Below are 26,350 nucleotides of genomic sequence, written 5' to 3'. Positions count from 1 at the left end.
AACCCCAAGAACTGCTCAGTACCTTTAAGCTTTTTTTACATCCTTCTCCAGTTTTATGTTTCATGTAATAATGTTCTGTGGACAGTCTATCTACTACACTGATAAAGTTCACAAATAAATGGGCTGGTTAACAGTGTTGTGGAGTAATTTAAAGCAGCTAAAACACAAACCAATTTCTTAAACAGGTGTTACTTATTACCAAATTAAGGCCATTTCCAAACAAAGACAGATATTTTTAAAAACATTACTTGTTATATTTGAATAGCTAAATGCTTCTTCACCAATGTTTTGGAACAGACAAAAGTGGCAAACACTTGTGTGCAAAAGTCCTCAGTCCACAAAGAGGTTCGGTAACGTTCTTCAGGCATTAAATATAAAGACATTTTGTTGCCATGAATTTGGCTTACTTGCTCTTCTCAGTGCTTCCACAGTATTTTGGTGTGTTCACTTTTGGTTTTGGTGTAAGATTTTTTTCCTCTTTTATAAAGAGATAGTACGAAATATGTTTAAAAAGATATCTGTATTTGTCTAAACTAATGGGGTGAATACTTTTCAAATGGCCTTTTTTTTTACACATTCTAGTACACTCTTTGAAAGTATTTGGTCTTTTGTTAGTCATAAAGCACACTGTTTTAGAGGTGAACTACAGAAATATGTTATGATAATAGCTTGTGTAAAATAAATGTATTGTAAAGGGTATTTTAGTAGTCTAATTGTGTGTGTTTTGGTTGTGTGGACATCATGGCTGTGAGATTTTGCTGTTCACATCTTGTTTCATCTCTGCTGACGTGTAGGGGTTTCCACTACGGTGCGCATGCGCAGAAGTAGCAAAATAGGGGTGGCCGGTGCCGGGTGTTTGACGTGGCACTCCTGTTACGGTACCTCCTACGTTCCCAAATAGAAGGCACGCTCCTCTTTATCTCTAACTTACAGGTAATTCTATTCTTTTATTCTTATAATACAGCTTAAACATGCCATTTAAAGCAGAACATTATATTTCGCGGTGTAAATTCTTGTTCGGGTGTTAATAGACTAAATGAAAGCAAAAGAAAGTTTGAGGCGTGTGCTAGTTTTCATCTATAACAGCTTTATGCGCTACTGTAACTCTATAGCTATTGATAAACACTAGCGACGCTAATAAAGCATGTGTTTATTTGTGTAGTATTGGCTTGTTTGACACAAAAGACTTTTAATATGCATTTAGTGTGTTGCGTTGTTGCTGAAATCTGTGTTGACTTTACACTCATCTTTGACGTGGCAGCTGTGATCAGAGGTTCTCTCACTTCTGCTGATCACTGTTACTTTATCAGCACATCAGTCATCTTTTATAATCTATTTATATCACAGTTTTACTGATCAGTCTATCAGAACCTTATTTCAGAACACGAGACAACTAATGTATTAAACATTTGTTCGGTTTACTGTACTTAACATCTGTATTTAAATGCCCAAATCCAGCTGCATAACTACTAACAGTGCAGAATGAACTGTTGCGCTGGGGCCCAAGGCATAAGGATGATTGGCCTCAATAACATCTTTATTAGACCCCTTATTTTAATACTTATGCAAATTAACACTTATTTCAATGCGACTAGATTAAGTATTTTGACATGTTATACAAGTCCTTACCAGTCCTCAAAACAGCCTAACAGGGGACTTGTTAGTTCTCTTGCACCGAGACTTCAAAGGTTATTTTTAAATTTGCATGGTCTTATTATTTAGCCTTACCCATTTACCATAGATTATGTGGGCTGTTGTAACTATGTTTCTTTTGTTATTTTGCAATGCTGGACAGAAAGTTTTTAATGCCATGCCAACAAACATAAGCATCTGGAGTTTGCTAAACACTACTGGGATTTTGACCGGGACCAGGTTCTATGGTCAGATGAATCGTAGACTTGGCTTTTTGGCAACACTCAGGGTGGGTTTGGTGTAAACAGAAAGGTGACAACACTGTAAAGAACCTGATGCCAACTGTTAACTATGTTGGAGAGTTTGTGATGTTGTGGGACTGTTTTTGTTCCAAAGGCCCTAGGAACCTCATTAGGGTAGATTGCATGATGGACTCTGGATTTGAAATCAAAATGTCAAGATTTGGAGTAGTTTAGTTTGTTCAGTAAATAAACAAAAATGGGTAGTCACTAGATCTTTCATCAGGACCAAGGATGCAAAACTGTCTAGAGTCCACGTCAACACAAAAATGGTTTACTGAACACAAACTCAAGCTCATGCCATGGCCATCTCAGTCCCCTGATCTGAACCTTATACAAAACCTGTGGAGTGAGCTAAAGAGGAGTGTGCACAAGATATGACCTAGTATTCTTTAAATGTAATGGTCTCAAATTCTTGCTCTGTAGTCTGTATTCTCCAACCTTGCAAGATATTATAGGAGAAGACTGTGTTGTTTAATTGGTAAAATGAGAAATTGGCAAAATATTAAATTATTTCTTGATGAGGGATTCTTTATTTTCTCTTAATAAATTAACTTTAAAGGTTGGATTTTTCACAGAGATTATATACAAGCTGTGTTCCTGTCACTGTTATCCATTATATTATCAGAATTGCCCTGCAAATTAACTGCATAAAAACAACAGTGGTTTGTAATTTAATAGTGCAGATAGAATAAACTTCTGTTTACTCAAGCTGTAGCAGCTTCAGTAGTGCAACACAGTTAAACTGACAGGATGAAGGTGTTTACCCCAGTAACATTTTTGACATAGTGGGAATCCTACAGTATAAGGAAATCATCATGAACTTATCAGTTTCATAAATGTTATGGATGCTCTATTTATAATCAAACTTATATTTATTGCTCCTCTACAGGTGCTGATTCTCACTTTGGAATGAAAGAAATCTCAACAGGAGAATGAGCCAACAAGGTTATGTTGCTACACCTCCATACTCCCAGGCCCAGGCTGGAATGGGGGGATACCCCACTGGATTTGGGCCCCCTCATCCACAGGCCCATTATGGACACTATGGAGCTACACCACAGTCCTTTCCTGCTCAACCAGCAGGTGCAGTAAAATTGTAGTTTACATTCACAGAAATTGAGAAATGTTTTGTCTTGCTTTTTACAAGTGACATTTTGATCTTACACAGTAGTAATGAGTGATTACTTGGCCAATGTGACGGCAGATACATCAAAATAAAAAATGCGGTTATAAGTTGGCATACAGTGTTTAATCAGGCACTTTAGAATTTCACCTGAAATGAAATGATAGTCTGGAGCTGCGTTTGATTTTTTTTTATTGTGCCACTAAGGGAAAATCATAATGCTACAGCATATAATTAACATTCTCAAGAATTGTGGCAGGAGTTTGGAACTTGCTTCTTTTTAGCTTGATTTTTTTTTCTTCAGAAAGCAATGTTCAAATAATAGTTTGATTAATGATTAGCATTTTGTTCCAATTTCTAGGATAAAACTTTTTTAGGAAGTAAAGTTGTTCTAGCAGCAGCTACTCTGTGTTACAGCCTATTGATATGATTGTGCTTGTGCTTGTGACTTTCAGGTGTCCACATAATTATGGCCTTGATGTAGGGTAAAAAAAACAAAAAAAACATAAAATACAATTATTACAACAATTCCTACCCAGTGGTTTTAATCACTTGTTTTCACTTGTTCAGATGTTGCCAGTTTTTTACTTTAAAAAGAACCTTAAGAACATCAAATGTAAGAATTAAAAAAATGTAATGGACTGCTTTTTATAATATGTTGGCTGTTAGGTCTGTGCTTTTATGTTTAGCTTAACCACTGATTGTTGGGTTAAATGCTGTCTTTAGCAAGAAGTCATTCCTCAAAAATTTAATTACAGTCCTGTAAATACTGTGTTTCAGGTATGCTCAAACCGACAGCCTCTTCTCCCTCTGTGATGCCTGCACCACCTGTGTCTAGTCATTATGGACCTTCTATTCAGCAAAATGGCGCACACCCTCAGAAGTAACGTTTTTGCCCTTAAGATTAATACAGAGTTGCTATGCAGTCAGTTTGATTTGAATCTCTTATCAATTTTCTTTTACTGTTAGGTTTCCTCCCCCTCCTGCAGCCTCTGCCCCTGTATCATCTCCTTATGGCCAGCCCCCTCAAAGACCATACCAAAGTATGCCTCAAACTCAGCAGTTAACCAATCAGATGAGTGGCATGAACCTTGATGGATATGGTAAGTTTTTAATAAAATGTTTTGCCGGCTATAGTAAAATGAGCAGTTTTTGCTAACAATATTTTCTTATATTTTAATTTCCTTAATTTAGCCCCAAACCCCATGCAGCTCCCTCAGTCACCCACCTCATCTGCAGCACCACAGTCTTTCCAAATGTCTCCATCATCAGCAGTGGGACTTCCACCCATGGCTGCACCCGGCCCTCAGTCTCCTTTAATGAGTGCATGTCCACCTATGGCAGCAGGATGTCCACCTATGGCAGCAGGATGTCCACCGATGGCAGTTGGCCCTCCACCAATGGCAATGCCTAATTCACAGCCTGGCCCTCCCCCACTGGTTGGAATGCAGCAACTAGCTGGACCTCAGGGATTTCCCCAGCAACCAGGTAAAGCAGGTTTTAAAGTGATCAACAAAACAATGCACATTCTGCAAGTATGAATTATGTATTTTGTGTATATTAGCTTTGCCTGATAATGTATTCACCCAGGTGAGCCAAACTGTACCTTTATCCAGCTTGAATGTTGCCTTGATTGCAGGACCATATGGAGGGCAGATGCCAGGCCCACCAATGGCTGGACCTCAGGCAGGTTTTCCAGGAGGGTTTCCAGGAGGACCCAACAACTTGGCTGGACCTCCTCAGAAAAAACTGGACCCAGATGACATTCCTAGCACTGTAATTACTGATAAACAACATTGTTTTGTTTTAACTGTACATATGATTAAGTGCAATCAGTTAATTAATCATTATTTAATATGTTTTGTTTTTAATTATTGTATATTATGTCAAAATACATTTTGGAGCAATTAAAATGTTCACTCTAGTGCATTTTTCTGAAATTGCATCACCTTTATTGTACAGACTCAAGTGATTGAAAATGACCAGGCTAGAAGAGGTGGTCAGCTGTACACCACAAATCTCAGGGGTCAAGTTCCTCCCCTAGTAACGACCAGTTTTACTGTTCAGGATCAAGGTGAGTTCTGGGACAAACTGACTGACTTCGTACTTTAGCTGTTTTAGCTACTTAAACACTCATAGTGACAGCAGTCATTGAATGAAATCCAGTGCCGAGCAACAAGTAAATTATTATATAAACAGAGTTGCAATCTTATTTTATAATACTAGTAATCAATATTAATAATATATAGTATATAACCTTTCCCTAAGCCAAGGTCACTTCACAATCAGAAAATATACCAAAAAAAATAAATTTTCATGAATTGGACAGCTGTGACCCTGAAAAGGATAAAGCCGTGGTAAAACAGACGATAAATAAATAAAAAAGTTAATGAATTAATAGGTATATGCACAATGACAACTGCACAAGTTGCAGCAGGACTTAAATGATCTGATTAATTGTGTGCCAGTGTGACCAAAATGCACATAAACATTGGTTAATTAACTGAATTAAATTAAATAAATATATTAAAACAATTCATAACAAAAAAAATTATATGTTTTATATGTAATAGAAGATTACATGAGCCAAATTCTTTGATTATTATTATTTTTTTTCAGGAAATGCAAGCCCCAGGTTTATGCGCTGTACTACCTACTCATTTCCCTGCACTGCTGACCTTGCCAAGCAGTGCCAAGTTCCCCTGGCTACCATCATCAAACCTTTTGCCAAAGTGCCTGATAATGAAGTACGTGAAATGTTTCGTCAGTGGTTTCTATTATTATTGTATTTTTACATTTCCAGCCACCACTGGTAAAAATCAAACTATCCACATGGTTGATTAAACACAAACAGAAAGTTCAGTTTCAGGTTATCATCAGCAGACTTATGGTACCATATTTTTGTTACTGAAGGTTAGTTTTTATATACAGACACACCATGCTTGGTGCTGGTAGCAAAAGATTGACAAGAGAGACATTAGTTGATCATTAAGCATCTGGTGACTAGGATGGCCTGCGCTACTATAATTAATAGGCAGTAGAAAATATATATTAATTATGAAAGATAAATAATGGCATGTTTTGTCTTGTCTCAGTTATATCATATTATAATCTGTAAGTGTTGTGTGGTCCGGGACTCACAGTCCTGCTAGTGACAGTACCAGGCTGCACGTCCTTATTAGGTAATGTTAGCATACTCTTTTACAAATAAATTAGCTTAAAGTTCAGTCTCTGGGGAACACATTAGATAATGGATTATATGTCTCTTAAATAAAGCAGTGTTACATCCCACTAGCAACAGGTCAGAAGTTGACTGAAATCATTAAATTTCATTGCTATATATGATAAATTTGCAATCATAGTCTTAAACACATATACATATAATCATGTGCAACAAATATTAACAGATAAAAGAACCATGTGGTGCCTCATAGATCACATTACAGACAGCATTTTACCAAAACCTACAATATACGGTCATTCTGAGCACAGGAAACCTTTTGCAACAGGTCAAGTTCATAATCGTTATTCTTTGTCTCTTCCGCACTCTGTTTTTAGACTCCTCTGTACATGGTAAATCACGGAGAGCCAGGACCCATACGCTGTAACCGCTGTAAGGCTTATATGTGCCCCTTCATGGTCTTTATCGATGGAGGAAGACGATTCCAGTGTGGTTTCTGCAACTGTGTTAATGAGGGTCAGAACCCCAAGCTCATACAATGGTCTTTTTAAAATAATATTTTTTTCATTGAAACTTGATTGTTTTGGGGAAAAGACGTAAAACTGTGTTCCTTTTCTGTAGTTCCTGTCCAGTACTTTCAGCACCTGGATCATATGGGCAGAAGAGTGGATTTATATGAGAGACCTGAGCTGTCCCTGGGCTCATATGAGTTTACTGCTACGCTGGATTATTGCAAGGTAATGTCCTGCTTAATGTCCTTTAAACAATACCTCATACTACTGGTTCCCAATCTGTGATATATTGGGGTGCACTCTGTGTGTATATACTATAGGCCTTTGGTAACACCAGAGATATTCACTAACAAAAGTTTTAGTGAAATAATAGGTGAAATGGAGACCAAAAAACCCACAAGATGACTCTGCAAAGTGTTTTTTCTTGTATCTCGGTGTAATCAACATGGTATTTTATAATGTATAATATACATTAACGCATGAGTTGACCAATAATTAAAGGTACTGCATGTGCAATAATTCTATTCCAGGTAATTCAGGAAAACAGAAAAAAAATCCAAGGAACTGCAAACCTTGCTTGTCCCAGATCAGGTTAGCCTTTATGATTCCACCAATACAAAGAAATTGGGCAAAAATAGTGTCCATTAAAGAGTTGTAGAGCGGAAACCATGGTAACCAAGAATAACATAAGGGCTTGTTTCACATTTGCTGAAAACAGCTTAATGACTCCCAAGCCTTTTGTAATGATGATCTATGGACTGACATAGGTGGTGCATCCAGTCTGCATTGTTCAGAATATATTTTAAACTTTTTCTCTGTGTACTGTGTGTATATAAAGTTCTTAAGATTCGGACAATAAGTTTAGCTGTATTCAGTGTTTATATAAAGCTGAATCTAATCAATTAGTTATCACTTCTTGTCAGCAAGTTAGATTTGCTGAACATTTTAAGAAAGCATTGCTTGGGTGTTTGATTTCACTGCAAGCAGTCAGCAAGCAGTCAGCATGCCCCAGAAATCAGCTGAAGGATCTACAGTTTTTGGTAGTTATGTAGCATTTCAGTGTTGAGTGATTTAATACTTGAACTACAAGTTTGTGTTGCAGCAGTCTGAATATCATGGAATTGTTTGCAGAAATAATGCTTTGTGTATAAAATGAATGTATACAGTTACAAAAACTTAAAGATCTGACAAAATACTTGTATAACTTGCAGCATAACTTATAATTAGGATAAAGGTTTTTGTTTGTACAATTATTTAAACATTTATTTTTAGTTATTTTAAAGGCCCTATATGTTACGTTAAACTTATCAAGTCTTATTGGTTGGGAGAAAATAAAAAGTCTAAGACAATGGTAGTCCTAAAGTCACTCAGGGGTGAATACCCTGGCCAAAACTGTTACCTTCAGATTTGTATATGTTATAGTCTGAAACTGGGAAGGTCATTAAAGAAGCTTTAGATTGCATAAAAAAAGTAAATGATTTTAAATCGTTTTTGTTTAAGCTATTGTAGAGGCTACCTTTTTCAGCTTCTGCTGAAATCGTCACATTTGCTTTTATAATTAGCTGATAGTAAAATCTATTTTTCAATGTACTTTTCAATGCAATTTTCAATGTAATGTATAGTTTCCTGTGTCAATGGCTGCCACACAATCCAAAGGCTCATGCTTAACAGTTGGCAAAGTTTCCTTATTAAATGCTGCTATGATTTTTTTTCTTCAAACATGCAGCAGCAATTGTAGTCAAAATAGTTCAATTTTAACTGAATGACATTTTAAATGACATTTTGCAAACTACAATTGCAAGCTGGAAGCAATTTAAATTTTTTTATATCCTTTATTTTTTAATCTGGAAATATCATTGACAAATCTTATTACATCCACATCAGCAATTCAGAAAGTGAAACAATGTTGTATTAACATTTTTAAAAAGCCTGCTGCAGAGGTTGTGCTTACTATATTTTTTCCATGTCTGTATGTTTAATTTGTATCTGTGTTCTTATCTTGTTACATAATATTTGCCAGTTCCTTCTAAAGTTCATGCCTTTATATTGACTAATAATTCTTTTGAAAACCTTGTCAGAGTTGTTCATTTAAAAACTTAAGTATAGCTTCCTGTACAGCCTAACTGCACCTTGGCTGTCTTAACTTTTACATTTTTAAATCTTACATTGTGATTAGGTTGAGTTGTAATGCTGTGTTAGGTTGTTCTTTCCATCCTTTTCATTTTCCAGATTTTGCAAAATATTAGAAAACAAGGTGTCATTTAACAGTATTCTTCTCCCCATTTTATGGCTTATAAAATCATGGTATTAATCAGTAACAAGGACAGTAAAGTAAGTAAGTGATCCGTTTTGAAAAATGAAATGATTGTGTCTTGGCACTGTTGGGACACATTAAAGCCAGAAATTCTTGTTATTTCTTTTCGGCATAGAACAATAAGCCTCCCAGTCCTCCTGCTTACATTTTTATGATCGATGTCTCCTACAACAACTTAAAGAGTGGACTTGTCAGACTGATATGTGAGGAACTAAAGACACTGCTAGATCATCTTCCAAAGTAAGTGAACAAGAATCCTTTGCTTTTAGTTGATTCGTAATTATTATGTTGGAAAATAGGGCAACTCTTTGGATGGGACTTTTTTCTTCATGCCTTTATAGAACTTGCTTTGTGCACTGGGGCACAGTCATTCTGAAACAGGAAAAAGCCTTCCCTAAACCGTTGCTGCAAAGTTGGAAGTATTTAATTTCTTTCTATAATTGATTTATTACAACCGTTTGCAGTTGTTGTGGCTGAAACACATGAATTTAAAAATTAAAAGGAGTGTCCCATTACTTTTGAACATGTACTGTACAAACACTAAGTTTCATGTGTAATGACCAGCTTCACTGCTGCATACCTTATTATGAACTATCCTAAAGCACATCACATTTAAACTGTACTCTAACCCATTTTAATAGCACCCATAGACAGTGAATCCCAAACTGTCTCTACATCTCAGGTGCACGTCAGAGTAGCTGTCAGCTCGGAATTCAACCCTTCACCCAAAAAGACCCCTAGTTTTATGCCAAATATGGTCAAGAAAGAGCATTAAAAAAAAGAAAAAACAACGAAAACTCAACACAGTATTACAGTATCTCATCATTTAAAAATTCCTGCCTGTAAGTTTTTCTTTGCGGGGGCTGATAGAGGAAGGCTAGTGTATGTCAGCTGCAGTCCTGTGTACAGTCAAAGACTTTGAACTGTTTATGGGCCACAGGGTTTTGATGTGTACAGTTTTTTGGCCTGCAGACTTACAGACTCTTGATTTACCACCTAGCAGTTCACATGTACGGCTCCTGCAAAACTCCTTTCTGCTTCTCCTCCAGCCCCTGTGGTTATGTCCGTATTTGTTTGGAAAACTGACCTCACCTCAAAAGCACGCTGGTGGTGCACTCCAAATAAGCCTGCAGTATTAAATCTGATTTCTCCCCTCTGTTCCTGGCTTTGCTCAGTAGAGTGCATGCACTTAATGAAAAACACATTGGACACCTAACGGTTTTATACTGCTCAATTTACCACTGTCTGAGTTCTCGTGGTCAGGAACTTTTGAAAGGCTAAGCAGTTGGTAGCTAAATAGGGTGCACTTTTAGATCAGCAGTTTCATTTTATCCAGAATGTAAGACTGAAAATAGTATGTGCTCTGTTTTGGAATGATATTGGTTATAGTTCTGTTCTTGGTAAAATGAATGGCAGAGATGGCCTGAAGCTAGCTCTACCCTTAAATGAAACTTAATGTCAGAGACTATTACAAATCCCAGATAACAGTTTCTTTTGCAGTTTCACTTTCTAGAATATCAGCTAGTTTAAGATCCATATTAAGATAATGATTGCATATTCCACTATGTGGACAAACATATGTGAACACCTGACCATAAGCTTGTTTAACATTGCACTCCAAAACCATGCCTAAAGAGTGAGCCACTCTTTGCAGCTATAACAGTCGGCACTTTTTTGAAGGTGCTTTCCAGATGATTTTGGAATGTGCATCAGTTTGTACCATTTTAGTCTTTTAGTACCAAGAATTTGTAAGGTGTTTGTTGACGTTGGACAAAAAGGCCTGGCTGATAATGTACATTTCAGTTTATCCCAAAGGTTTTAGTGGGTTTGACTTCACGGCTCTTTGCAGGCCAGTAAAGAGTTATTACACCAAACTAGTCAAATCATGGGCCTCACCCTATGCACAGGTATATGGTCATCTTAAAACCGAGAGGCTCATTACCTAAACTGCTGTCACAAAGATGGAAGCATCTAGTTTATTACTTGTTTGTTTTTGTACACGTTAGCAATGGGTGTGGATAAAATATCGAACTTAATAATATAAAGAGGTACCCACATACTTTTGGCCATTTGGTGTATTTTTAGTTTCATGTAGCTTAGAATTAAAATGTAATCAACTGAATTTCTCAGAACAACTAGCATAAACTGTTCTGCAATAGTTCTGCAATCTACTACTTTATTTACGGCTATCTATTTGGATAGAGCATGCACTTTTGACTGTTGCTCTTTGTAACTGCTTCTCAGACATTCTAATGATAAAGCAGACGAGATAAGAGTGTCTTTTTCTTCTCTTAACTTATTTATTACTTTTATTTTAGCTATTTCTGTATTGCTGCACATATACACATACCCTTAACCCAAAGCTATGTCTACACAATGGCTATGGCAAGTCATTCAAAATGAATTAAACATATGCGTAGGTCACAAAGCATGACATTTTAGCTGCTGAATAATTATTGTATAAATAATTGAGGACAAGTTCGAGCTGTTTGTTGACCTAATTCCATTTACATGGCAAGTAATGTTACAATACACATACAACTACACATACAGGGCAACCATTTATCAACATTCAACTTTGTCTGCCTTTCATTTTTTTTATTTATCATTTTCATAATATGCTGCTGCACTGCCCAAGTGCCCCTTTCATTTTTTTTACTGCAAACTAGCTTTGATGTTATATTTGGAACGCCACAAAAATTATATTGTAATACATTAAAACCATTTTAAGTAGTCCATAGTTTAAAGGCTGGAACAGGGAATAATTAAGATAACATGGCAGGATCATTTGATAGTATTGATGAGGTCACTGATATAATTGTTACAAGTCTAATCAAAACCATAAACACACTTCTTATTTAATCCTGATGATACTGCTTTTGGGATGAGTCAGAACCAAGAATTGCTGGTCATTTTATTTAATTCTCATGTTTTACCACTTTATCCTGGTCATGGTCGTAATGAGTCACCCGAAAACACTGAATGCAATGCAATAACTTACCCCGGAATGGATGCCAGTCCATCGCAGAGCCTTGACCATCTCTTAACCGGTTGAATAGTGGGTTAGAGTAATTTACCTCTGTGACACCCGAGCACTCAAGTCAGGGCCGGAGTGGGCCACTTTTTCAGCCCGGGAGTTTCATTCCCAAACCCGGCCCACTTTTTCCATGGAGGAGGAATTTGAATAAATAAAACAGCAGCTAGCTCTTACAATGCCTTTTTATTGGGTATAAGTTCAGGTATATGTTGGTAAGTTAACAGAAAACACTTGACTTAAACATGTTTAATTTAAATCAGATAAAAAAAATTTATAAAGATGAAAACGTATTTACATTTGTACAGGAGCAATAAGTTGAAATAAAGATAATTTGAAATAAAAATTGCATGTCTTCCCCACAGAGAGGTGATCTATTGTTAGGTTTACACTAAACTCTTAAGTAGCTTCACTACTCGTATATTTAGTGGCTACCTACAGCATCAAAAGCCTCCTAAACAGTGCACTGGTTTCTGCAACTTTATTAATAACGGTGTGATTGTCTATAGACATGAGAATTTCCTTCTCTGTGTACAAGAGTTCCTGTTTACCTATTTCATTTGGGCTGATTTTAATGCATTTTCAGCATTCTGAATATCTGGGTACTGGGTATCATTTAGAATCTAATCTATCCATCACATCTGTTCTGTGTGCAACTTGTTACATAAAATAGTTTTTTTAGTTCATTTTTATCCTCTCTACCTGTCTCTGTAGTCCTGGCCTCTCCATGCCTACTCGGTTCACCAGCAGGATCAGACTGGCTTATCTGCTGCTCTGAGGCTAAAAAAAATCATTAAGGATTAGCTTATTTTGCTGAATAACATAACATGCTTGAAGTTTTTTTTTTGTTTTTTTTTAGCCTATATTATGATGGTGTAAAATTGATAGTGATTTAGGCTATTCGTCTCCATTTGTTAAAATAAATTAGGCTATCATGCTGACATCTTTCTGAATGTCTGAACAATTTAACATATATCATGTATATTCTCTACGTTATATTTTACATTACAAATAACTATGTTAGTTTAAATAACTGTTAGACTATCCTCTACCTGTCCCTTCAGTAGTCATGGATCATCAGTACAGTAGCGTCGGAACAAAAACATTACATTAATGAGTTAGGCTATTTAATATATTACACTTCAAATTATGTTTATTATTTTCAGCTTGAAACTGGATATTTGTGATTAATGCTGTGTATTGGGTTCTAAAAAACCACCGACTGATGATTTGCGAAAATCACCACTGACACTTGGTTTGCGCTATTCTGTTGTAAGTTTACTTTTACCGGCGCTCCCGAAAAGACGACTCGTGGGCCAAACCAACTGAAACATTTGGGAGGGGGGGATTCCCTCAGATGGTAGAACCCATCTGATCTACTGCGATGTAGGTAGGGGCTGCGCTGTCAGATGAATGAATGTAAGAAGAAGATTAGATAAGTTACAGATAAATGTCAAAATTATTTTTTCCATCCAACCGGCCCAAACTCGAGACTGACATGAACCGGCCCATCGGGAATCCTCCCAAATCTCCCGATTAGCCACTCCGGGCCTGCCTCAAGTTAGCAAAATTTAATGTATAAATTAGTATGATGTTGTCCTTTAAAAAAACACAAGGGGATATGTACTTGCCACTGTTGTCTTTAATAAACCTTTACAATGATTATGGTAAACAAATGGCTCTTCAAACTCAAAATACTACCCCATTCCAAAAAAGTTGGGACAGTAAGTAAAACGCAAATGAAAGCAGAAAGCAGTGATTGGTATTTATTTAAAAATTTAAATTAATTAATTTTTATTTTTTTTTAATACATTTTTTTAAATAATTTTTTAAAATTATTATTAACATTATTAATTTGCTTTTACATTATTGCTTTTTTCAATATGCTAATCTATCATTTGATGCCTGCAATACATTCCAAATAAGTTATTACTTATTAATAAGTATTATTATTTTGTTTTTTAGGGAAGAGGGCTCTGAAAGTTCAGCTATAAAGGTGGGCTTTGTCACCTACAACAAGATCCTGCACTTCTACAATGTAAACAGTGCACTAGCTCAGCCCCAGATGATGGTGGTCTCAGATGTGGCAGAGATGTTTGTGCCACTCTTGGATGGATTCCTGGTAAACTTTCAAGACTCACGAGCGGTCATCAACAAGTAAGTGTTTTACCAATTTTACATTTATATTAAGATAATAATACACACAATTCCAGGTTTGTTATGGTATTCATTATACAGTAGTTTAAGAGCAAAATTCATTTTAATTTTCAGTATGTCTTCAGTGTTAAGTGCTTTTTTTTTTTTTTTACAAAACCCTAAGTATTTACTACACATATTGGTATGTGGCACAAAAGGTTTTTTATTCAAAACCAAATATTGGAAACACTTGTTGATATAACACTCTTCTACATTAAGACTATGCTACTCATTTTGGAACAATAGAAAAACACACTGTTTAGAATTGTTTTTTTATGGCTGCTTCCATATTTTAAGGGTTTGCCGAAAGGATCATTCTGTTCCGCATAACTGATCTGGCACAGTCTGTACACCTCATGCCCTTCCTGACACAACTCGTCTAATGTTATTCGTGATTGGGACTGCCACTGAAAGCGCACTGAAAAGACTAAGCTGTTCAACCACCCCCAGCCCCCGTCAGACATAGCCGACTGGCACGACTAAGATTTAAACCCCTGAACTCAACTGTAATGGTGAAACGTATTTTACACTGCGCCACCAGACCCATTAAAATGAATTATTTACTTGAAGAAAAAAAAGTCAAAACTCATCGAGCTTGGATACATTTATGGTAGTGGGGCCTAACTTTTAAACATCTGATGAAAAAAATAATAACAGACAAAGCTGAACAAAATTTCAAAAACAAAATGCACTTTAGTTTCCAACTTAATCCAGACTAGAGGATGTGTGCAGAATCTAACAGACAATGCCAATTTACACAGCATGTTTTGTTTTTTAGAAAAATGTTTTTTTTTACTTTTTTCACTGCCTTCTAGTCTCCTGAGCCAGATCCCTGATATGTTTGCTGATACTAATGAAAGTGAGACTGTTTTTGCTCCAGTGATCCAAGCCGGAGTTGAGGCACTAAAGGTACAACAAACAGACATGTAATTTGATATAGCTTATTCTGAGCCAAAATGCTTTTAGCAAACTTTTCTTATACTGCCTTTTCCGATTTCTAAATGGACTAGCCTTTCAGTATGTGTTTTGAACACAACTCTTTTAACAAATAAACATGTATTTAATTCTTCTGAGCAGTTTTAGCTATAATCACATTCCAGCAGTGTTGAAGATGACTAAGAGTGAAATAACACACTAACCTCTATTCTGTCAACTTCAATGAGTAGCTACTCACAATTTAGTCATCACTCTTTCACTTGTACTATGTATACATCAGTTAGAAGTTATACTGATCATATTCCAATCCACTCTGTTCTCAGGCCGCTGAGTGCAGTGGAAAGCTCTTCATCTTCCAGTCCTCCCTCCCCACAGCAGAGGCCCCCGGGAAGCTCAAAAACCGAGACGACAGGAAGCTGGTGAACACTGAAAAAGAAAAGGTGGGTAATTTATTTCCACATCCAACAAATTTCAAACTTACATTAGAAAGACATCTGTATGAGCATGTAATGATGATGATAATGTGTGTGTGTGTGTGTGTGTGTGTGCACATATGCAGACATTATTTCAGCCACAGCGTGGTGTGTATGAGCAGCTCACTAAAGAATGTGTGAGCCAGGGATGCTGTGTGAACCTCTTCCTTTTCCCAAGCCAGTATGTGGATGTGGCCACCATGGGTGACATCCCCACTCACACTGGCGGCTCAGTGTACAAATACAGCAACTTCCAGGTGTGTAATACTTACAGGTGGCCAATAATTTGGTACAGAAAATGTAATGTGAAATGCCTAAAGACATTTTTTAGCCTTGCGAATGCTTTTCTTGTAGTGGAAGCATAACATGAACAGTTTCTCAGAACATTTTGAAATTACTACAGAACTTGAATGCAACTTAGTTACCTGTTATAGTAAGTAGCCATGGGGTTTCAAGGGGAACTTTGATGCTGTGATGGCCCAAGAGTAAGCCAGGCATATGTCTACATAGGTTAAGACCGAAGCTTGTGTTTAGAAAGAAAATACAGTTTAATAATGTGGCTGATTAAAATAAATTAAAATAAATGATAAGCTGATATACACCATTCTGTTGTAAATCGATAAACAGGAACCTCAAAAAAGGCATGAATATCCCCTGGACAGGGCACCACATACACATTTACCCTCTTACACATAGAAGCAATTTTAGGTAGCAAATCCACCTTCTGCAGATCATTGAGAGGTTGGAGAAATCTGGAGAACCTAGAAAAACCCACATGAGAGAACATTGAAAACAATGTTGTGCGGCAATGTACCAGATGCACTATAATGCTGCCCAATAGTCTATAATAATACCAGTTAAAGACCACTATCAGACATTTAGACAATCTATTCACAAATGTAAAATAACAACTACAGTCAATGTAAAAATGATAAATTCATTTTCTTATTTCTTATTTCCATTTCCCCCCAATCATCTAGGCTTGTTATGTAATTTATTTTACTAAAACCCACTGGCTTGTCCTGAGAGGACCCCTTACAGCCCACTTGTGGTTTGTGGTCCACTGGTTGAAAAAAATCTGGTTTACATCATGCCTATATAAACAATTGAGTCATATACAAACCCATGGTTTTATGTACTTCTCGTTTGGATTTTCTACACCACAACAAAACTTTTTATGTAATAATATTACTATTATAAAGTATATTACATAGTTTTAGTTGTCAGACCATGCTGTGTGATTTGAAACAGAGCTTAGGTGAATGGTTACAATGATGTAAGAATGTTTTAGTCTAAATAGAGCCAAGCAGCCAATTCTACAAACCACAAAACACAGAGAAATATCCATTATAACGTAAAGAATAGATGCTTTACTCCAATCTGCATACTTTGTAAATAACCAGTATGGGTTTCTTTTCTTTACAATTACTGTATTAAAGTATATGTAAATGTGTTTTAGGATGCAGCCAGACTTTTGCCAGTATAAAGTAGTGCTGATCTGGTATATAGTGGACATCACATTTATTCATTTGTATGCTCAAAAGCTACACATGCAAATATAGTAATATAAGTATGACCATGGATTTAATTTGTAGTAATAAGATGGCCCATATCATTTAGATACATTGTTTGTAGGTATTATGTTATAATAAACCTAACCCTAGTATTAAAACACGCTTAGTAACACACACATTAACACTAAAAGTATTTAAATTAGAAAACATTAGGAGCCATTAACAAGCATTCTCAGCTTATACATTGTTTTGGCCGTTTTTGCATGTAATAACTGTTGTGAAACAGTGCCCTCTAGTGATAGAACTTACATCTCTCTCTTTAGGTGCAGGTCGACGGTCAGCATTTCCTCAGTGATTTGAGGCTAGATGTGAAGAAGTCTATTGGGTTTGATGCCATCATGCGTGTGCGAACCAGCACAGGTAAAACTGACACCGTCAAACAATAACCATACCAACTGAACCGTATCACTGTTTGACAGTCACAGACAGCACATGCTTGTTAAAATCTTTTATTCATTTTAAATCTCAGGGTTTAGGGCTACAGAATTCTTTGGTTCCTTCCATATGAACAACACCACAGATGTGGAGATGCCTGCAGTGGACTGTGACAAAACAGTTACAGTGGAGTTTAAACATGATGACACACTTAATGAGGAGACTGGAGCTCTTATACAGGTCATTGTGCCTTCCTACACTATCCTACAATGGTCCCTGTGTTCCATTATGATAATCATTGTACAAAACTGCAGTAGCAAAGCACCTACTAATATCCCAGCTCTACTAATGAACCAACCTTAATTTCCGTCGGGATAATAAAGTCTGTCTGTCTGTCTGTCTATCTATCTATCTATCTATCTATCTATCTATCTATCTATCTATCTATCTATCTATCTATCTATCTATCTATCTATCTAACTTGTTTCCTCAATATTCAGTTTAATGCTGAATAAAAAAAGATTTTATTTCTTATGTTTTTGATACTACTGTACTGTAACAAAACAACTCACCTGAAGTAGTGTAAATAATAAAGACATTCATATAAAGGTATTTTAAGAACTATAGAGGTTGGCAATTGGCTTTAACTCTAACTTTTATTTTAATAAAATGTGTATGTAGGCAAAGTTTGTTCTTAGGTGCTGTTATCTTTAGTTTACATTTTACTTTGGGGTAATTTATTTTAAGTCCTTCATTTAAGTTGCATGTGTCATGTGACTCACCACACTATTCTGATCAGCTAATAGTAATATAAAGAGACAAAAAGCAAACAAATTATCACTGATAAAGTAGTTAACAAAAATGCTTAAAGAAATTCCCTTTTTTTATTTAAAAATAATATTAACATGTTTTTTTCCAGACATTGGCATAATAATAACGTGCCATCAACTCTCTTGTTTTTTCAGTGCGCTCTCCTGTACACATCTGTCAGTGGTCAAAGACGTCTGCGCATTCACAACCTCAGTCTGAACTGCAGCTCCCAACTCTCTGAGCTCTATAAGAGCTGTGAGACTGATGCTCTCATCAACTTCTTCGCCAAGTCAGGTACAGCATTTTTCCTCTTATTATGTCTAATTCTAAATGTTTTGTGTTACCAAAAGTAAAAGCTATTTTTATTTTAATATTAAACTCGAGGGTAAGTATAAAATAACTCTTGTTGTTAGTGTATGTATAACCCAAGCCTAAATAGCATTGATACATACAGTGTATCACAAAAGTGAGTACACCCCTCACATTTCTGCAAATATTTCATTATATCTTTTCATGGGACAACACTATAGACATGAAACTTGGATATAACTTAGAGTAGTCAGTGTACAACTTGTATAGCAGTGTAGATTTACTGTCTTCTGAAAATAACTCAACACACAGCCATTAATGTCTAAATAGCTGGCAACATAAGTGAGTACACCCCACAGTGAACATGTCCAAATTGTGCCCAAATGTGTCGTTGTCCCTCCCTGGTGTCATGTGTCAAGGTCCCAGGTGTAAATGGGGAGCAGGGCTGTTAAATTTGGTGTTTTGGGTACAATTCTCTCATACTGGCCACTGGATATTCAACATGGCACCTCATGGCAAAGAACTCTCTGAGGATGTGAGAAATAGAATTGTTGCTCTCCACAAAGATGGCCTGGGCTATAAGAAGATTGCTAACACCCTGAAACTGAGCTACAGCATGGTGGCCAAGGTCATACAGCGGTTTTCCAGGACAGGTTCCACTCGGAACAGGCTTCGCCAGGGTCGACCAAAGAAGTTGAGTCCACGTGTTCGGCGTCATATCCAGAGGTTGGCTTTAAAAAATAGACACATGAGTGCTGCCAGCATTGCTGCAGAGGTTGAAGACGTGGGAGGTCAGCCTGTCAGTGCTCAGACCATACGCCGCACACTGCATCAACTCGGTCTGCATGGTCGTCATCCCAGAAGGAAGCTGACGCACAAGAAAGCCCGCAAACAGTTTGCTGAAGACAAGCAGTCCAAGAACATGGATTACTGGAATGCCCTGTGGTCTGACGAGACCAAGATAAACTTGTTTGGCTCAGATGGTGTCCAGCATGTGTGGCGGCGCCCTGGTGAGAAGTACCAAGACAACTGTATCTTGCCTACAGTCAAGCATGGTGGTGGTAGCATCATGGTCTTGGGCTGCATGAGTGTTGCTGGCACTGGGGAGCTGCAGTTCATTGAGGGAAACATGAATTCCAACATGTACTGTGACATTCTGAAACAGAGCATGATCCCCTCCCTTCGAAAACTGGGCCTCATGGCAGTTTTCCAACAGGATAACGACCTCAAACACAACCTCCAAGATGACAACTGCCTTGCTGAGGAAGCTGAAGGTAAAGGTGATGGACTAAACCCAATTGAGCACCTGTGGCGCATCCTCAAGTGGAAGGTGGAGGAGTTCAAGGTGTCTAACATCCACCAGCTCCGTGATGTCATCATGGAGGAGTGGAAGAGGATTCCAGTAGCAACCTGTGCAGCTCTGGTGAATTCCATGCCCAGGAGGGTTAAGGCAGTGCTGGATAATAATGGTGGTCACACAAAATATTGACACATTTGGGCACAATTTGGACATGTTCACTGTGGGGTGTACTCACTTATGTTGCCAGCTATTTAGACATTAATGGCTGTGTGTTGAGTTATTTTCAGAAGACAGTAAATCTACACTGCTATACAAGCTGTACACTGACTACTCTAAGTTAGATCCAAGTTTCATGTCTATAGTGTTGTCCCATGAAAAGATATAATAAAATATTTGCAGAAATGTGAGGGGTGTACTCACTTTTGTGATACACTGTATATTTTTCTCTTGGTTATCTAGCATACAACGCTGTGCTGAACCAGCCTGTGCGGACGGTGAGAGAGATCCTGGTAAAGCAGACGGCCCACATGCTGGCCTGCTACAGAAAGAACTGTGCCAATCCCTCTACAGCCAGTCAGGTCTGTCACAGCTCACGCATGTTTTTAAAGTAAGAGAAATGGGTTTAGCATGATATGGCACAGTGTTGAAGATAAATTATTAAAGCCTAGTTCACACTACGTTTTTCCAAAACTCATGAATCATAGTACTGCTCTCACTACATGCCTTGCTTTTAAAGGTCTTATTGTGCTGCTGCTGCTGCCTGTGAACTGATAAGGCTGCATTCCAAACCTCATACTATAAAGAAAATGTTCACAATAGTAAAATTACCACTAATTAATGTACCAATTTAACAAGTTATTTGGTATAAGGTTGAATATGATTTATCACACAAACATTTATCTAGCTATCTATAGTGTCTTCTGTTTTTTGGCTGTTGCTAATTGCACTATCCATAAGTTACTTTTTTAGGTAATACTGCCCTTATCAAAGTAGTGTCTGGTACCAAGTGTGCCATTGATTCTAATATACAGTATGAGGACCAAATACGTTAAGAATTTAGAACCACTGACTTATACTGTTTATGTGTAGCTGATCCTGCCAGATGCAATGAAGGTGTTCCCAGTATACATGAACAGCCTGATGAAGTCTCCAGTGCTGGTTGGCAGTGCAGAACTCTGTACAGATGACCGGGCCTTTCACAGACTCAGCATCATGTCCATGGGAGTGGAGGAGACCCAGATCCTGCTTTACCCACAGCTCATTCCAGTGGTGAGTACACATTATACAGAAATGAGAAACAGGGAATTTGAGCTACGGCTCCAAAACTAAATGCACACCATTGGTTTTAAGATTTTCATTTACGACTGTTGCTTTGCTTTATAAAACGCAAAACAGGCTTTAAATGATATGACTGTACAGATTTAAAGGATATCAGATGTGTTTTGGGCTCAGTAAGAGATCTGCTTTAAAACAGTATGAAAACATTACCTTAAATTTCCTGGCCTTAAGGTTTTTTCCCCACTGAAAGTATGCAGTCTTCATTTGTTATTTAGTTCCATTACTGTTTATTAAGTATTAATTGAATTTGTTCACACTGCTCTTACTTTCCTTGTGTCAGCATACCATGGATATGGCGAGTGAGTCGATACCACCAGCAGTGCGCTGCTCAGAGGAGCGTCTGAGTGACACAGGGATGTTTCTGCTGGAGAACGGCCAGTCTCTGTTCCTGTGGCTTGGCCAGGCCTGTCCTCCTGATCTTATCCAGAACCTCTTCAATGTGCCTTCCATGGCCCACCTCGGCCCTGACATGGTCCGAAACACCACAGTCTCACACACAGTTTTATAGTAGATTTGGGTTAAAGGTGCACTGGTCAACATTTGTTTTATTTATTTAACAAAATAGAAACAGTATAAACAAGAACAGTGGATCATACAACTGCACTTTAATAACTGTAGTTCTGGTTCTCACACTAGTCAAGTTAGACACATCCCTAAAAGCTCTTCACTCCACTATTGTCTTTACTGCTCATGAATGTAAACATGTAGTAAAAAGTTAACATCTAACGATAATGTGGTAACAATGTTGCAAATTTGATTGCATTAGGTTAAATATCAGATAATGATAAAGATAATGATTTGAGATTTGAACATTTTCTTGATGACTGACCTGTTGATCACTGACTGATTGTAATTGCAGACTTCATTGCCTGAGCTGGATAACACATATTCTAGGAAGCTGCACTTCATCATCTCTGCCATTTCCCAGCAGCGGTCCAAATCCATGAAGGTATAGACCTCACAGTGTCTTCATTCTTCTTAGACATGTTATACTCAGCATGTTAAAACATCAAATGGGATAGCACAGAAATGTTGTTTTAAAATAAAATATACAACATGCCAAAATAAAAAAAAAATTCTGGTTTTGTTTAGGATAAACCTGAATTTGGCCATCTCGATACTGTTTTGAAATCCTCTGTTACAAATTTTTGAGAGATCAACAACATTGACAGTTTAATGTAATAGTAGTATATAATAGTAGTATATAATAAAATTTATAATAAAATATAATAGTAGTATATATGGGGCAGTTATAGCCTAGTGGTTAAGGTACAGGACTAGTAATCGAAAGGTTCCTGGTTCAAGCCCCACCACTGCCAGGTTGTCACTGTTGGGCTCTTGAGCAAGACCCTTAACCCTCAATTGCTTAGACAATATACTGTCACAGTACTGTAAGTCGCTTTGGATAAAAGTGTCTGCTAAATGCCGAAAACGATATATAGTATAGTATAGTAGTAAAGTATACAGTATATTGAACATATATAATGTGACTTCTGTCTTTAGGTGGTGATTGTAAAGCAGAAGGACAGATCAGAAATGCAGTTGCGTCAGCACCTGGTGGAGGATGAGGGCCTACACGGAGGGGCGTCCTACATGGACTTCCTGTGCTTTGTTCACCGCGAGATCAGACAGCTTCTAACCTAACATTTACACACACATCATTCATAGAGAGAATATGTGCAAAGGCAGCACACATCCTGAACTTAATATTTCCAAAGTTGCCTTAAAAAGACTGTACTGTGTACCCATTCTGGGTGTCACAATTGTGCTTATGTCCATTCCAGTTCAGTTGGGAAAGAAATCATTTCAGGCTAGGCTTTTTGTGTACTGGCACATAGTAATATTTTCTTATGTAAACATATTGTTCAGGTAAAAGGAAAAAGAATTTATAAATTCTTGTGTCAAATGAGCAAAGGAAATTACTTTTAATAAAATGATTTACAATGTTTATTTAAAATGTCAAAATCAAGAAAGGTTCTGTCATGCTTTTACTTTACAAAAGCAAACTGTGTATTAATTAATGGATTGAATATTATTGAAGTAGTCCAAGTATATTAACTGAATAACATTCAAGGTACATTCCAATGAATGAAATGAACTTAAAGAGTAATAAGTATTTTCTAAAACAAAAGAATATATGTGCTTAAATTGTTATGTGCTATTTCTAGATATGCAAATACTGACAATTTCTTTGAACCCATAACCGTCATTAGTGTACGGTTAACTGATAACCGACAAGCACAGAGCATCCCATCAAAATATAAAGTTTTATATAATTAAGTCTGCATAAGAAACATGCTAATCATAATTAATAATGATTGTCAGTATACTAAAGCTCTTTCTGACATTATTAGTATGGCTATTATATGATGATAAGCAGATTTCTAGCATTATACTGGAACATGATGCAAAGGATCCTCATCATTTTGTAAACAATAAACATTAGATCTGGATTCACAGGTGCAAAGTTTAACATGCATTTAGACTTAAAACTGACACTAAACAGCTTCTACACCTCTAATTTTGATGTCTAGTTCCATAGTTTTTCATCTAAATAATTTTAAAGCATTACAGTTCCCTTGATCAGATTAGAACTGCAGCGCTCTTCACATTTTGTACACGTTGTGAATGATAAGAGAGCATCCGAGTTCAAATAAAGCATCAGCTGTTGGAAATAAATTTAAATGAAACTTACCAACAGCAGTTCATTGTGGGTTATCAGTTATTCATTGACATTTTTAAGCATTTCATGGCATTTAGGCTGTTTATATGTTCATGTAAAACAGTAAGTGTTCAGCAGCTTTAAAATACTTAATAAAACAATAAATAAATAACATGCTTCTTTTTAAAAATCCCTAATAGACTTTTAAAACTTTTATTTCCATACATGCAGATTGTCTGTCTGGTTATATAGTCAATAAAGTGGTTAAAATTGTTAGTGAAATACTTATTTTAAATGTACTTTTTAAAAATTGGTATGTAATAAAATGTATTTGCATCTAAAATACTGTCTTATATATAAAGATACCTCAGGTAGTCAGTGTACCAAAACTCTTATGTTAAGCAAACAATGTTGTTATTATGTTATTATTCTAACAGGACCCATTTGTTAAACATATGCTGTTCCATATACATTTCAAAAATTTTTTATTATACATGGCCTTTATTGGTGTTTTTATTAAATTGTTTACATTGCAGGTAAAGATGGCAAAGAGAAAACTGTCATATTTTATTTGGTTTTATTTCTGTAATGAAATTTAAACCCTTTATTCAAAACTTCTTACAGCAGTTATCAACCTTTTATTCCCTAGACCACCCTGTGTTTAAAATAATAATAATAATAAATTATGACCTCCTTGATATTAGTTCTTGCTCATGGGAAATTCGATGACTCCATGATGAAAGTATATTACCTAGGTTAACTTTTGGTGAACTAGTGGTGGGAGCTTTCTTACCTTGGTCTACTTAAGCATGAATCAGAATCTTTTGTAGTTGCCCTCCATTGACCTTTGCACTTTTGCGGTAGGCAAATCAAATGTGTCCATTCTCAAAGGCCCAACATGGGCTACAGGTAGTTTAAAATAGATCAGTATGACATCACAAATCTCCCATATGGCAACAACATTTTGATTTTCACGTCCCATCACATGTAATTATTTTACAGTTCAATTTGTCATATCAGACCAGACAGTGTTGCCAGGGTCCTCTATACTCACCAGTGGCATAACAGCTTTATTGGAGATTGTCCAATCTCTGCACAGAACCTTTGAAGCTATTTTTTATTAACCCCCATGACCAAGGCCATTTTTGCCCAGATGCCCAATTTGCCCAGTCAGTCAAATTTAGCTAGGTTATTAAGTAAAATAATTAAGGCCACCAGGGTTCTGGGAGAACTCAAGTCTATTTCAAATCTTGTTTTAAATCCTTGCCTTGATCTATGCTTTGCCATCATTTCATAGCGGAGTTCCACAGACAGTTTCATGGACTTCATGTTTTTTTTATAAGTTTAAACTGTCGGCCCATATAGACCCGGATGTGTGCATTGCCAATCTATGTCTATCATTTCTAACAGGTGAAAGTTAAGTTTTAAACACATCTCAGGGACAATTAAGGCAATTAGGATGCACCTTACCCAAATTTTAGAGTCACAGCAACGGGTCTGTGTAATCCTGTGAATGAGATGTCAGTTTGTGATGTTACATGTAAATCAACTGTAAAATTATATCCAAATACATGTAAATCAATGGTAAGATTATATCCATTTTAAATTAAATCCACAATTAATAGACTTTCTAAATCCACTGTAAGTCTTAATCTGAAATGAATGGTAAAAAGTACCTGCCACAAAAGTTGAAAGAGGAGATCAGTTCATTGCACCAAAAGAGGAAATGGTTATAGGAAGATTTCCAAGACCTACCTTGAGACACCATTAAGTGACCTGTAGAGTTTTGTGACTCTACAGTAACTCTGCAAAACAAATCTGATATCAGAAGCCTGACATCAATATGTTCTTACAGGCTGCAATATAAAAAGCAACCCATCAGCACCAAAAAGCTTGACTAGACACAACCACATGGAGGCTATGACTAAGTAATAAAAGAAACTGTGTAAAGCTGTGGTAGCAGTTACAAAAATCATTACATTCTCAAGAAGGCTGACATACATAACCCATACAAGTCATAAAAACAAAATATTCAAACTACAGCCACTGCCTAGGTCAGGCTGTCCCTATACATTTAGTAGTTGGATAAAGAGACATATAAGTCTAATTTTCAACATAAGTTTAACATCTTACCTACTAATTCCTGCAGATGATTTGCTAATGCTGGACTACAGGCAAAAATACAGAGCAATAAAAGTAGATGTAACTAAAGGAAGTACAGACATTTGACTGTATGGAATATTTTTGTGTCAGACTTCACATGTGGTAGAGAGTTCGGA

General features: G+C 36.7%; 1 protein-coding gene across 1 annotated transcript; it reads left to right on the top strand.

Annotated features, from left to right (window-relative positions):
• The first annotated feature begins 877 nt into the window (after nt 1–877).
• Nucleotides 878–24,639, top strand: sec24d (SEC24 homolog D, COPII coat complex component). Its single transcript, XM_062994145.1, has 23 exons — nt 878–933; nt 2,824–3,017; nt 3,838–3,940; nt 4,027–4,160; nt 4,252–4,545; nt 4,697–4,833; nt 5,020–5,131; nt 5,677–5,804; nt 6,616–6,754; nt 6,860–6,975; nt 9,180–9,304; nt 14,064–14,255; nt 15,110–15,203; nt 15,554–15,670; nt 15,790–15,960; nt 17,541–17,637; nt 17,747–17,892; nt 18,618–18,756; nt 20,531–20,649; nt 21,161–21,340; nt 21,690–21,881; nt 22,269–22,358; nt 22,913–24,639. The coding sequence occupies exons 2-23, from the start codon at nt 2,867–2,869 to the stop codon at nt 23,051–23,053; spliced, it is 3,117 nt and encodes a 1,038-aa protein (XP_062850215.1). The 5' UTR covers nt 878–933; nt 2,824–2,866; the 3' UTR covers nt 23,054–24,639.
• The last annotated feature ends 1,711 nt before the right edge of the window (nt 24,640–26,350 follow it).

The sequence above is a fragment of the Trichomycterus rosablanca genome, chromosome 4 (genome assembly GCF_030014385.1).
Source record: "Trichomycterus rosablanca isolate fTriRos1 chromosome 4, fTriRos1.hap1, whole genome shotgun sequence".
Taxonomy (NCBI): domain Eukaryota; kingdom Metazoa; phylum Chordata; class Actinopteri; order Siluriformes; family Trichomycteridae; genus Trichomycterus; species Trichomycterus rosablanca.
This window is presented reverse-complemented; position numbering and strand designations above follow the sequence as displayed.

Excerpts from the sequence above, each read along its gene's own strand:
- sec24d (XM_062994145.1), top strand. The coding sequence starts at position 2,867 with ATGAGCCAACAAGGTTATGTTGCTACACCTCCATACTCCCAGGCCCAG. Across the intron at positions 15,204-15,553 it reads CCGGAGTTGAGGCACTAAAG|GCCGCTGAGTGCAGTGGAAA; the intron begins GTACAACAAACA and ends CTCTGTTCTCAG. Across the intron at positions 18,757-20,530 it reads CAACTTCTTCGCCAAGTCAG|CATACAACGCTGTGCTGAAC; the intron begins GTACAGCATTTT and ends TTGGTTATCTAG.